This window comes from Primulina tabacum, chromosome 14 (assembly GCF_025594145.1).
Source record: "Primulina tabacum isolate GXHZ01 chromosome 14, ASM2559414v2, whole genome shotgun sequence".
In the NCBI taxonomy this organism is placed as follows: domain Eukaryota; kingdom Viridiplantae; phylum Streptophyta; class Magnoliopsida; order Lamiales; family Gesneriaceae; genus Primulina; species Primulina tabacum.
The window spans coordinates 10233733-10248971 of NC_134563.1; the positions used below are offsets into that span (position 1 = coordinate 10233733).

At 39.0% G+C, this 15239-nt stretch overlaps 1 protein-coding gene across 1 annotated transcript; it reads left to right on the forward strand.

The window, feature by feature from the left end:
- The first annotated feature begins 9072 nt into the window (after positions 1-9072).
- On the forward strand, positions 9073-10304 carry LOC142524456 (AP2/ERF and B3 domain-containing transcription factor RAV1-like). Its single transcript, XM_075628462.1, has one exon. It carries the CDS (start codon positions 9166-9168, stop codon positions 10243-10245), a length of 1080 nt encoding a protein of 359 aa, XP_075484577.1. The 5' UTR covers positions 9073-9165; the 3' UTR covers positions 10246-10304.
- Positions 10305-15239: the final 4935 nt, after the last annotated feature.

Sequence of the window (15239 nt, forward strand, 5' to 3'; positions counted from 1 at the left end):
GACCATAACGAGTCCTGAAAGCTGTCTTCGAGACATCAGCATCTCTCACCCTCAACTGGTGATAACCGGAACGCAGATCTATCTTGGAGAAAATCGAAGCTCCCTGCAACTGGTCAAACAGATCCTCAATCCTCGGCAGTGGGTATTTATTCTTCACTGTAACCCTGTTCAACTCCCGGTAGTCAATGCAAAGCCTCATCAAGCCATCCTTCTTTTTCACGAATAAGACCGGCGCGCCCCATGGAGAAAAGCTCGGGCGAATGAACTCCTTGTCGAGAAGTTCCTGAATCTGCTTCTTAAGCTCTGCCATCTCTGTCGGTGCTAGTCGGTACGGCGCTTTGGATATCGGAGCCGTACCTGGCATAAGCTCAATGGAAAACTCCACCTCTCTCTCTGGTGGCATACCAGAGACGTCTTCGGGAAAAACGTCTAAGAAATCTCTAACTATTGGAACATCTGAGGCTGACTGGCTGGGTTCCTCGGGGACAGATAAAAAGGTTGCTAGAAATGCCCGACACCCTCTATGCATGAGCTTCCTAGCCTGAACATAAGGAATAATGCGCGGTAAAGGAAAGTACCTGTCCGGCTCAAATAAGAACTGCTCCATTCCAGGCGGTCGGACCAAAACGGATCTCCGCTGGAAGTCTATCAATACTCTGTTCCTCAATAGCCAGTCCATCCCTAGGATGATGTCAAATTCCGGCATCGGTAGCACAATCAGATCAGCATAAACAAGATTACCGTGCAGCTCAAGGTCTATATCTCGAATAACATTGGTAGCTGCCATCTCCTCGCCTGACGGCAACACTACTGAAAAGGTTGTATCTAGCCCAATGGTCTGGATCTTGAGAAAGTTAGCAAAGACCTCCGAAATAAACGAGTGAGTGGCCCCTGAATCTATCAAGGCCTTGGTAGCGGAACCAGATATAAAAATTCTCCCTGTCAACAACATAGTCTCCGGGTTGGTTTCCGCGGCATGGAGAGCAAAAACTCTGCCTTGGGTAGGTAGATTCCTCTGAGGGCACTGCAGCAACATGTGGTCTGGACTGCCACACTTAAAACACTTTCCTGAGCCAGCCATACATGCTCCAGGATGGCGACGTGAGCACCTGGGACAAACTGGGTGCTCCTGAGTCCTCGGGGCTGGGCGTCCCCGCTGCTGCTGCTGCTGCTGCTGGCCTCGGTTCCTGGGCGGGCGGTCCATGAAAAGGCCTCTTATTCTGCTGCTGATGCTGATGAGGAGGAGGGCGGTGCGGTGCCTGGACTGGGCGCTTGCCCTGGCGATCCCTCTCGATATCCCGCAGATCCTCCTCTGCGGCTAAGGCCTTGGAGACGGCAATCTCATAAGTAGCAGGGTCAGATACCCTAACATCCCGGCGCAAGATCGGCCGTAAACCCACCAGGAAGTGCATCAGCTTGGCTCTGGCATCATTCGCGATCAGAGGCACAAAGTGACAGCCCCTCTCGATCTTACGGATAAACTCCGTAACCGACATATCCCCCTGTCTCAGACTCATGAACTCGGTGGTCAGCCTGGTGCGAACCTCCTCAGCAAAATACTTGGAGTAGAAAACCTCCGTAAAGCAGGTCCAAGAAAGTGTAGCCAATGTCAGGGCTACCGAAACTCCTTCCCACCATAAGCGGGCATCTCCAGTGAACAGGTAGGTGGCACATCGGACTCGGTCTGCGTCCCCCAGCTCCATAAAATCGAAGATAACCTCGAGGGATTTGATCCATCCCTCGGCAACCATGGGGTCAGATGCCCCAGAGAATTCCTTCGGGCGCATCTTCATGAATCGCTCATACACTGCCTCGGGCCCTGTTGGCCTGGCTGCGGCTGCGGCATTGCCCCCCGCAAACTGTGCGAAGAACTGTGCCATCCCAGCTAACATCTGGGCACTCATGTCCGGTGGGGGCGGTGGAGGAGGTGGTAGGTCTCCCTCCGGTCTATGCTCCTCTCTGTCCTCTCGGCGAGGCTCCTCCTCTCTGTTGCACTCTAAAATGCGTCTAGGGGGCATACTGTTCCAACATAACCCATACGTAACTAACATGCATAATTCCATAATTTATTTTAAATGAACTCTGAAATACTGAAAATCTGGAAGCATGCTGACAAACTAATTCATGCTTTAACTAAAATGCTGAACAAAATGCCGAACTAAAAAACTTACAGACCAAAGGCGTGGCTTCGTGAGCTTCTCGCGGTCAGTAGTAGTGAAACCCTATACAGAACCACCGCTCTGATACCAACTGTAAAAGGCCTAAAACTCCTTTCTTGAAAATTTGCGGAAAATTAAAAATTTTTCTTTTTAAAAGAACTTAAATGGCCTCATTCATAAAATCACTGGGGAATCAAGTTCAATGTTTAAAAATAATAGCAGCGGAAGAAAATAAAGTTTTGCCAACAACAACGATTTAAAAATATCCAACGACTGATAAAATTGTTTGCGGAAAAAAAATAACAACTGCTGCTCTGAGGTCCTCGGGTGCCACTACTGCCGACCTAAGCTGGCTCACTGGTCCCCACCCTCGGCCCTGGCCTCATCAGTACCTACAACAATCAAGTCTAGTGAGCCTAAAGACTCAGCATGCATATATCGCAGGTAACGAGTAAAAATCTGAATTAAAATATGCATGAGTTAACATATCCTGTCCTGAGGCATACTGAAAATAATCTGTACTGAGCAATTATAATACGTGCATAATTGAACTGGAAATCACTGTAAAAATATTTGCTCCTTGGAGCCTGTACTGAAATATCTGGTAAAACTTTCTGTTGAGATCATGTTTTACGCCTGTGGCCACTGCACTAAGCTGAACTGATCGGTAACTGGCTACCGGGGAGGCTGAAACTGAACTGAGCTGGCCGGTCACTGGCGACCGGGTGGTACCATACTGAACTGATCGGTCACTGGCGACCGTATAAAATAACACTCCCACATAGTGAATGAACCACAAGCCATATCGCATAAATCTCAAAAATAATCATTTTCTATTTAATGCACGTAAAATAATTAACTGGCATAATGAAAATGTCCCGTAATTTTACCAACTGGATTGGATTGGATCGTTCCCAGGCTCGCTGCAACCTAACTGAGCCATGAAAAATATGCAATAGCTTAAACATGACCAACTATGCAATTTACGTTCAAAAGATGCGACTATGACGCCTAATGACTTTGCATTTAATCATGACTCCGAGCCAACTTGAACCGACACTGAACCGACGTATAGTCATGATTAAAATACGCTGAAAAATCATAAAATAATGCTCCTAAAATGATAGGGTCGAAATCTAGGTGAAATGGAGGCCAAAACACGAAACGCTCTTTCGAGAGTCAATTTGGCACATTGCACCGTAAATTCTCGTACGACCTCAAAAATGATCCAAATGACGAACGGTCAAAAACATGACCTTTCTAACTCAATGAGGCACTGTCCAGTCCAAGGCCATGGGCTAAAAGCCAACCAAGAATTCAAACAAGCCTTCTAACGACACAGCAACTTGCTGTAATTTCCAGCAGCTGCGCAACTACAAGACTCGCGTTGGTTTCGAGACTATCGGCCATTAGGGGCGTGAACCACCGACCAGAGACTCTTACCAAAATCCCAAGGAATGATTTGAACCATGGCTAAGGGCCCTAGGCCAGCCACAATTCGCATCACACCATAACTCAACCGAAGGGTCCAACCGAGAGCAACTTGAATGCGTGTGTAGTGTTTATGCTATGATCGATGGTCTTGCGTCATTCCAGTGGCCATTTGATTGACCATGGCACGATCTAGACATCTAGGAGCATGATATGAACCGTGGCTAAGGGTCATAGGCCAACCAAGATCCATACCAAGCAACAAAAGAACGAACCAAAAGCTGAACAAATGAAGAAGCCGAAGGGGTATAGGGGCTGTTGTGATGTTTTTATTAAAAACCGATGAACCATGGACCAAGCCACCAAAAGGGCAACTTAGTCACGTCTTAGACTTGCTAGGTAAGTGATCCAACCATGGCTATAGGCCCTTGGGGCAGCCAAGATCAGATCCTTCTTCCATGACAAGAAACTGAATTTTCGAACAACATTTTCTGCACCTATGGGGACTTGCTGTCATTCTGAATTTCCAGCAAGCATGGGGCTGGTTTGAATGGACCAACATGGTCCTAATGCATCCTACTACATGTATATAAGCCGCCTTGGGAGCCTGGAGTCGATCCAATACCTGAAACTCACAAAACAAAGGAAACCGTGAAGCTTGCCAAGGAATTCGAAAATTCTGCATGTGTGGTTTCAAAATGTTTTGACTTGGATCTCGATTTTTACTTGAATAAACATGATCATGTACTGAAAAATAAATGATAATATGACTTGATTGAGGTTTGAAAGAAATCTAGACATGCCTGGTTTCGTTTCGAAAGAAAACGAACGAAACGACGACGACGCGGCACGGAGGAGGTGGAGCGCTTCTCTTTTCTACCTTACCTTGCTCTCGATTTTTCTCTCTTCTTTTTGGCTAGGTACCTCACGATTTTTCTACTGAAAATGAGTGTGGATTCAATCTGAATTTTCGAAAAGGAGAGGGGGGAAAAATGGTTATGAGGGGTGAGGAGAAGGGTGCACAATATAAGGAAGAATCAAGACCAAGTCCACTCCCCTTTGAATTTTAAATTTTGAATTGATATCAAATGAGTTGGTGGATGCTTCTAGGAGGTAGTGGCCGAATTCTCTCTTGATTCTAGACTAGGATATGTCCATTTATTTAATTAAATTGTGCTCCCAAAAATCCTAAAATTATCCTACTAATTACATGCAAAGAATTGGTCAAAGTTGATGAGTTGGAAAATGAATCTTCTAGCAACTAAGGGTGGCCGAAAAATGCATGATAAAATAAAGGGAAATGTTGATTATCTAGTCAACTAATAATCCTTGAAAGCCTTACTAATCCTTTAAATAATTTAGTGAGCTAACCCCTTAATTAAATAACTTAAATGAGTTCATTTCTTAATCACCTCAAATAATTAAATTAAATCCTCAAACCTCCCTTTCTAACTTAAATGAACTTGGTTGCTAGCTAAATTAACTTCTGGAAATATTTCTCGAATCTTAAATTCTATCTCAAAACTCCAACTCCGATCCGGCCTCACTGAAATAAATGAAATGCTAAAAATCAAACTACTGAACTGAAATAATAAAATAATTAACTTCAAACAAATGCATTTAAAATAATCATGCAATGAAGTCAATTAAATTTAAAAATCTAGAATTATGCATGGCTTATACGTCTACTGATTTACGGGTTCTACACGCCCCCCCCCCCCCCCCCCCTCCTCTGAAATTCCAGCAAGGTTTTGTTGTGTTTTCTTCAAAGAAAATCTAGCCACCATCGTCCCGGATCAAGCCTCACTTCGTCTCCGCTTCGGTATCGCCGTATCGTGAGTTTTTCACATCATAAGGCACGTATATTATTTCTGCATCGATCTCGTCATATTATGCGTTGTGTTGTTATTTATGTGTAAAAATACATGTGTGATGTGTAGAAGTTTGAGCAATGATGTTTGGATCAATTTTGAAACGGATTGTGGATCACAAATCACGTTTTTGCAGTTTTTTCAAAAACTGCGATTTTTCGGTCGTGATTCTGAGAAAACTTTCAACACAAAAATTGTAGAACTTTTCGATACCTTCGATTTGATATAAAATTCGAAATATTTGGATAAAAATTGAGAGAGTTATGATCATTTATGTGGGACTGCTCAAACTGCGTTTTCTGAAAAATTATGTTATTGATGTGTTATTGAAGTTTTATTGTTGCAGGCTTCGTTGGAGATCGATGGGTGATCGTTTCTGCATTTAGGTATGTTTAATATGATGTTGGGTTGGTATTTGATATGCCGGGTAGTGTCGATAAGCACTTGAATTCAGTAGAAGCCGTAGGAAACGATTTGAGATTAATTTCCGTTTTTTTGAGTTGTATTGTGTCGTAGGGTGGATGTCATTGTTTTGGGGCGGTTGTACGGGTTTGGATTCAAGGTTATAGTATCCTAGGATGGGTCTCGGGGTGTCGATTCTTGGTCGGGATGATCGAGTTAGGAGAAATAAGTCTTGAGTATATGAATTTTCGTTGGTTCACGCGTACGGAGTCTGCAGGGACCTGTACACGGACCCTGGCACGGGGTTCGTGCCCTTGTTTCCTCCTTAGTGTCAGTAAACCGAGCCTACACGGACCCTTCGAAAAACCCTGACACGGGGTCCGTGCCTTTGTTTCCTTGGAAGTGTCAAATTTGCGAGCCTACACGGACCCTAGCACGGGGTCCGTGTCCTCACTTTTTTTCGAGCATTTTTTTTGTGAACCTACATGGACCCATACAAGGACCCGGGCACAGGGTCCGTGTACTTCAAATTTTGGGAAAGAAAATTAGACTTCACATTAGGTTTTGTTTTGGAGTTTACGATAATGGTTAGTACGATGATTAAAAAAGGTCAAGTCCCGAGAGAACTAGAATGTCATAAGCTACTTATTCACTTCGGTGGTGAGCTTGAGTACCTAAGTCTAAGTTATAAAAGTTAAGTATTTCAAACTCATGTTAGTTTGTGCAGCAGCGACCCCAAGCGAGATCCAACGAATCCCTCAATGCCACGTCTATGTATGTACGTATGTAAGTTCAAGTTTAAGTGCAAGTTAAAGTTCATGTATGTACGCTCTATTTTAAAGTTGCATATGGTTTTATTACGTATTACTCGTTACTTCCAGTTTATACGTGTTGAGTCTTTAGACTCACTAGGCTTGATCGATGCAGGTGAGGATGATTTTGAGGAGACTAGGGGTGGGGACCAAGGAGCTGGCTTGGATTGAGCAGGAGGCTAGACCCGAGAACCGCCCAAGTTTTTAAGTTTTTATGAAATGTCAAATACTCTGATTTCATGCTACTGGTTATGTGATTTCAAACAAATACTGTTGTCAAACTTTATTTTTTTAGATCTTTTATTGCAACCACTTTTGGGACGTATGGTTTACGCTATCGAAATTGAAGTTTGATTACTCTTTTAAGAAAATTTTTATTTTCCGCAAATTTCAAGTAGTAAAAGTACGGTACGTTACATTAGGAGTATTCAATCTCCGAACATCCATAAAAATCATGTGTTATTTACTTCTTGCAAGCTCTTACTTTTCCAACCGCAATTTGTTAAGTTTGCTAAAAGTGTTTGTACTGTCTATTGGGAATTGTGAACTGTTTTCCGCACTCATCAGTGGTTCAAGTTTCCAACCGTTTGAGAAAGAATTTTCAACCGCCTAAAAAATGATTGAAAACTAATTTTAGAAAAGAAAATTTAAAAGAGTTCATTCACCCCCTCTAAACTCTTTTTTCGATCCCAACAATGACTGTTAATCTAATGATCTATGTTTTGTTACATTAACACTATCAACATAGATATTACCTTATGTGTTAATATACATATTCTTAGATATACGACTGAAGTATCACACTAAATATATCATCTTATAACCGACTCGCCTCATGAGATTTAATTTTTAATTATTTTATTTTTAAATTTTTGTATATATGGAAAAGATTCAAATCTCGAACCGAACAAAATTCTTATAAATTATAAAATTACAATGGTTTTAATAATTCATATAAAAATATAATTAAATTTAGTTTTAAACAATATTAATTCATATAAAAAATATAATTTCGATATACTACACTGATTCACGCTGATCTCGCCCGTGTTAGCGGTAGGGTATATTAAATTTGGCATTGCTCCGCCATTGCGAGAGGCAGGGCAACTGAGAGTAAATTTGTATTTGGTTTATCATTATTTTTTAGGAAAGTTTGATAAAACAATCAAAAACACTATAATTTGATTAGATATTTGGAAAAGTACCACAATTTGATTTAAAAAAAATCCATATATTTGTATTAATACTATTTGTCGATTAATTGAGATCCTTTATTTTGGTCTCACATATTTATATATGTGAAACGAGTCAATGGATATCCATGTACAATTATAATAAAAAGTAATATTTTTATATACAAATTCTTCCGCTTCCCTTAATAATAATAATATCAAATATTGTAATTAATATTAATATTATTATTATTATTATTATTTGTGTATCTATCCATCCACCCCAAGTTAAAAGTGGCCCGTACACGCCCCATACTAGTGGAAACAGATATATCATCGTCAATCTTAAATTTAATTAAATTAGTGTCGCTGACAAGACAAATTCAATTTATTTTTGCTTTGAACTCTCTAATTATCCTGATATTTCATAAAAAAATCCACCATTATCACATATTTCTTCCAATCATAATTAATTTTCAATCTTTATTAGTTATTTACCATGAAACCAACAGTCCTCTATGTGTACATAAAACAAATTAAAGTGGGTCTCTTGTGAGACGGTCTCACAAATCTTTACATGTGAGACGGGTCAACCCTACCGATATTCACAATAAAAAGTAATACTCTTAGCATAAAAGTAATATTTTTCATGGATGACTCAAATAAGATATCCGTTTAACAAAATACGACACGTTAGACCGTCTCAAATAAGTTTTTGTCAACAAAAATATTAATGATAAATATTATCCTATATATGAAATATATATTTGTAATTATTATAATATAATGTGTAAAAATATGCTACAAGCAAATTTCAGGGGGGAAGAACTTGCTTAAACAAAACAGCTCATGTGAATCCACCGTCGACTAGATATCTTCATCTTCTTCATACCCTACACACACACACACACACACACACATTTTCTACTAAATATATAATTATAATTATTATTCACCTCCATACTATAAAATTTAATTAAATTTTATAAAATAATAATAAGATATCAATCCTTGCCACCCTATATACGTACCTTTCAAAATCCCCAAATCTTCCAAGTTCCTTCTTTGGTTGGGTTGACCCACCTCTTATTTCATATTTTCAAATTACTATAATATAATTTTTTCTAAAAAAAAATTAATTAATATATATGTGCAACTACTTCATAATTATAATAATAATATCAAAATTTGTTCAAATTTAGGGAACCTGCTATTTCTATATATTCACACACCCAACAAAAACATAATCCACTTGTCATTCTACCCAAAAGCATAGTTTATCTCACATTTCCTCGCCCTTTTTTTCACACAACATAAAATGGATGGAAGCTCTATTGATGATCAAAGCATTACATGTGAATCCATATCAACGACGCCGCCCTCCTCCGCCTCACCGGAGACTTTGACCAAGTCTCCCGTGAATCTCTGCCGCGTCGGAAGCGGAGCTAGCGTTGTTATCGACCCGGAAAACGGCATCGAAGCGGAGTCGAGGAAGCTCCCTTCATCAAGATTCAAAGGCGTTGTCCCTCAACCTAATGGAAGGTGGGGTGCGCAAATCTACGAGAAGCATCAGAGGGTTTGGTTAGGTACTTTCAATGAGGAGGAAGAGGCCGCCAGAACTTACGACACTGCGGCGCAGCGGTTCCGCGGTAGAGATGCTGTCACGAATTTCAAGCCATTGTCGGAGAGTACTGAAGAAGACGAGGTGGAAACAGCTTTCTTGAACTGTCATTCGAAAGCTGAAATTGTGGACATGCTCAGGAAACACACTTACAGTGATGAACTGGAACAAGGCCGGAAAATCTACGTAGGCGGGAAGAGGGCCGTGTCAAATGGGATCTCCAGCTTCACCTGCTGCGGCCAGAGGGTGGCGAAGACCCGCGATCATCTGTTAGAAAAGGCGTTGACACCTAGTGACGTAGGAAAACTCAACAGGCTTGTTATACCTAAACAGCATGCCGAAAAACACTTCCCTTTAAAAAGTGCCAACACTTCGAAAGGAGTTCTGTTAAATTTCGAAGACATGGGAGGCAAAGTGTGGAGGTTTCGCTATTCCTACTGGAATAGCAGCCAAAGCTACGTGTTGACCAAGGGCTGGAGCAGATTTGTGAAAGAGAAGAATCTTCAGGCCGGTGACATTGTTAACTTTCAACGATCCACCGGCCCTGATAAGCAGCTTTACATAGATTGGTCATCTCGAAGAAACAGATTAATTACTTCAAATGTCATGGAAGTATCGGGCCTGGATCACCCCGTTCAGATCATTAGGTTGTTTGGAGTAAACATATTTGAAACACCGAATAAGAAAAATGCAGCCATTGATCGTAGAAGGATTAAAGAAATGGAGCTTGTCGGGTTAGAATGTAAGAAGAAACAAAAGGTTATTAATTCTTTGTAACAATTAATTATTTAGCTTTAAACAACGTTAATCAATTTGTGTAAATTTTGTTTTTGAAATTTTTTGGTTTTCTTCTTTTTTAACATGTTTTGATCGATGCGTTGGGGAGAAGGGTTGAAATGGTGGAGCAGCTAGATGATGGCAAGTTGCAGAAAAGTTCCAATTGTATAAACCAAAAAGAAAGCTACTTAGGGCTCAACATAAATTAGGTGTAGAAATTTCAAACACAAGAAATTGTCTTATTTTCCTTTCAAATTTTAATTTAAAGTTCTATAATTCATAATTTGAGAAATATATATATTTTAATTTTTTACGTTTTTTTTTGTGTAAAATATATATTTCTAAAAACACTAAACATAAGCTTAATTAATGACCTTCATTCAAGTTTCTATATTTTTTATACACAAATTAATATAATATATTAGATTATTTCATTTTTGTCCCATTAATAGAGGGTGATGTTCCCTGACACATGTTGATTCTTGAATTAAAAACAATAAGGGAGAATCCAAAATGTATATATGTTTATATTTTCTTATTTTAATTAACATGGAGTTTCATGCATATGCATACACTATTTTAATATCAGCCAACAACTTCTTTTAAGATAATGTCAACATAATTCATATAAATAAACCACACGTTTTTAAGATAATGCAAATAGATTCAAATATTAGGCATCCCAACTATGTTGTACCTGTATATATTAAATGTTTAAGACATGTTTTTCTACGTTTTTTAGAGGAAAATTTTGACAAAATTTATAGAATCAAGAAAATATTTTGATGATGACTACACGTAGATTTGTTGTCAACTTCGATATATATTAAAACGGCTATTGCTCTAATACTACGGAATTTATTTATTTTTTTAAAGTAATGAACGAAACCATAATCACATAAATCGAATGAAAATACGAAACTTACATCGTATAAAAATCATCCAACGACTGAATAAAATAATTGCAGTTATCAAATCTTGAAATTTATTATTTTCGAAAATTAAATAATAAATGTATCATATATTAAATAATTAAAAATAATTATTTAATAAAAATATTTTCTTTAACTGTCATCGGTTACCGTTGTTCGTTCGAACATCGAATACTGCTAAAAATCTTAATTTATGAAATTTTAGTAAATCATTCAGTGAAAACATTTAATCATATCATAAACATGCATTTAATGCGTTTAAAACATTTTAATAATACCTTAAATTTACATACAGTTAAATTACATCACTTAAATTTTCTAGACATTATTTACATATGTTATGTACTTGTTATTTTTTTGCTAATACAAAGATCATTTTGAGGGTTTCTTTTAATTATTATTAAAAAAAACAGTAAATAATAATTTTTAAAATAAAATCGAAATGAAAAATTCAGACAAACGCGTGGCTTACTTTCTGCCATGCAAATTATAAATGTGAAATTAATTAAATACATGGATTTCAAGGCCAACTTAGTGCATTATTTTCCAGTACCTTAATTCACTCATTTTGATATTTTTTTATGGCCACGTTGATTTAAAGGCCAATATGTGATGTCACTGCTTCCGTCACTTATAGCATTAGCCTGATACCAATCTAGGCTTTCTCACTTTTTAATTTTTTTGGGGAATTTATTGTTGTTGTACTATTTAGTATTTTCCTAATTTTATTTATTTTTTACTGAAGAGATAATTTAATTATTCAATATAACAAGAGAGTAACTATAAAAATGCTGAGTTTCAATTGAAATATATTTTATTATCAGATTCATAATCATATATGCTTGCAACTTGTTTTTTGGCATTCTCGAATATATTTTTTATTTCACAAAAATAATCATTAAAACTCCACAAGTTTAATATATTTAAGGATTACTTTCCATTAGAGCTCAATGTTTTGTTGATTTCTCACCAAAATTTTTTTTTATATATAAAAAAAAAATGCCAACTTGTGTTTGATAATCATGTGCTGGAAATTCTAGAATCGAGCTAGTAAGTTTTCACGCATATTAAAAATTTAGTTCAGGTCGTCCCTCCTAACTGTACTATCTGTACCAATGAAATAATTATATATAAGAATAGGTATCTGATGAGACGATTTCACGAATTTTTATCCGTGAAACATATCAACCCTACGGATATTTACAATAAAAACTAATACTCTCAGCATAAAAAGTAAAAATTTTTATGAATGACCCAAATAAAAAATATGTCTGACAAAATACGACCATTGAGACCGTCTAACACAAATTTTTGCATCATATAAATACATAAACGATGCAACCCGGGCAAAATGGATGAGTCGGATCGGGTACTCAGCCGGATTTGCAATCAAGTTATTAAAAGGAAATATGAGTTGGACGTCTGGATTGAACTTCCTCCCTGAGAGATCCGAGAGATCTGCGAACAAGAAAGTAACCACGTGAATGGGCGCCAGAGGGGTGTCCGGCGTGACCACTCCGATGCTTAAGTCAGCAGGGTACTCAAGCAATAAAACCAATGTAGCCAAGTGATGGCTGTGAGATTGGTGCGGAGAGTGGGAATAAATGAGCAATAAATGAGAGTATTCAATATTTGAATAGAATATAAATGCCAGTAAAGAACCTGGTATTTATAGTAGAGGATGTAATGATGATCTCGTTCTTCGTGTGTGAGTATTAATTATAGTTGGGTGGCTGATTATACCCTATTGTTCTGAAATGTCAAATCGCATAGTAGTCACGTCCAGCCTACTTGATTTTACCAACCACTTGCATTGATGTCAGAGATAGGTCGACTACATACATTCTGTTTATCGGCGGCATTAAATGCGTCCCTCATATCGAGGTGGCCGAGTATAATGTTTCTCGGATAATTATATAAGAGCTCGGGCATTCCACGTCTCGGGGAAGTCATGTCCCGGGTGATCGGGCAGTTCTATGACTCGGGGCGTTAATCCAGATTGTCATGCTGCCGGCCCGAGAGCATTCCATCCTGGCCCGGGCACCATCCATGGGTATGCTCCATGGCCCAGGTAATCCTAGGACCTATCCATGACCCGGGACATCTCGGGGTATCATCACTCCTTCCTTAATTAGTCGGGCTAGAGTCCACTCGCTGTCCCGATTGGTCTCGTGTGCCCGGTCAGGAGAATCGCCTTGTCGCTTGGTCTTTTTCCGGGCCGGTTGCAGTATGACACGTGGACATTGCTGACGTAAGCCCTAAACTTCAAAATTATCCGAAAAGGTTCGCATTCCCGAGGATGATCGTTATGATATTTCGATATATGTGCACGTCTTTTCAGCTACCAGGTACAACTTCCAATACCCATCCTGACCGTTCATGCATTCAAAGATCAACAGCTGTGATCCACCCCTTCCTCCTATATATAGCAACCCACCTATTTTTCAATCGCATTAGCAAATTATTATCCGAGAAGTTTTAATGGCAGGTTCAAATAGTTCGAAGACTCCTGATATGGCGGAGGAATTCATGCACGCTGCTTCTGAAAAACGAAATGCTGAAATGGAAGATGAAGTCTTCCAAAAAATCCTTTGCTACTGGGAGAAACTGCAAGGACTGCAGTTTCTCTATGAATGTGGAGAAATTGCCACTCCTCGACTTGTGGCAAAGCTGGAGAAATATCGGGAGCGCCTGTACGTTGCCGAGACAGTGAACCTCTTTGAAGGTGACTATGTCTACCAGCTGATGCTTTACAAGGAGAGGAAGATCTTGACGACCATCACCGACTCTGATAGCTTCCTCAAGGCGTCTACTAGGGAAGTAAGAAAATGGATGACCATGTGGATGTTTTTTTGTAGAAGAAGAGTATTTCAATGTACTCCGCAAAAATGCTCTTAAATAAATAGAATGCTTATCTAGTTTTATCTTTGTTCTTTACTTTGCTACGAGAATTAAATTTAGTCAGTTGATGCAGATATCCTGAATTGAATAACCGACAAAGTCGACTGACTTCAGTCGAAGATAAATAATGAATAAACGACAAACCGAAATACTGGAACCTCTTATATCCCGGGCTTAGAATAAGTTGTCGGGGCTTTATATCACCCGGGCTTAGAATAAGGTGCCGGGGCTTCATATCTCTTGGGCTCAGAATAAGATGCCGAGGCTTTATATCATCTGGGCTTAGAATAAGGTGCCGGGGCTTCATATCGCCCGGGCTTAGATTTTTCGTCGGTTAGGGTTCTCGGGTAGTCCACGGAGTGTCATTATGGCGCATGCTTTTAGCATTTATATTACCGAAAGTCGTTTCATATTCCGAGAACTTGATAAGTCTGACACATTGATATTCGTGTACTTCCTTTCATCTGTTCGGCTCAACTTCCAAAATTAATCATGAACGTTCACGTGTTCGTAGATCAACGGTTGTGATTAGCTCCCCCCTCCTGAGTAAATGAGAAGGCGTTTTGATTGGTTTGAGACCTTTCGACTTCCTCGATATTAAATGTTACTTGTCTATAAATAAGACGATAGAAATGAAATGTGAATATCAATCCAATATGTCGAGTTCAAGTGATTCCACTGCTTGCAGTAGTACGCACGTTCAAGTAACAAGCGAAATACGTCCTCATCTGGAGGATCTGAAGAGGACTATTGAAGAGTACATCTAAGTAAAGATCATGTCTACCTGGTACAAGATTCAAGATCTCAACGACACGCACCAAAATGGTTTGGCTTTTAATCGTGCACAAAGAGCAGTAGCGAGGAAATATAAGCGAGATTTTGAAGTAGATCGAGTTGCAGATCTTACTACCGATCAAGTTCTGCTGCATGCAATGCTGTGGAAGGAATGAAATCAGTTGGACATGATCTTAACTGCTGAGTCCTTTACCAATCTTCGGATTCATGAATTGACCGATTGGATAACTGTGTGGCAAGACTCTGTATCTTCGATAATGGATGTCATAACATGGCATCGAATATTTTCTTAATAAAATTTTTAATTGACGTACGTTGTTTCTTTAATCTTCTGCAAACAAATCAGTGTAAACTGAATAATATATA

Coding starts and splice junctions, on each gene's coding strand:
- LOC142524456 (XM_075628462.1), top strand. CDS start 9,166: ATGGATGGAAGCTCTATTGATGATCAAAGCATTACATGTGAATCCATA.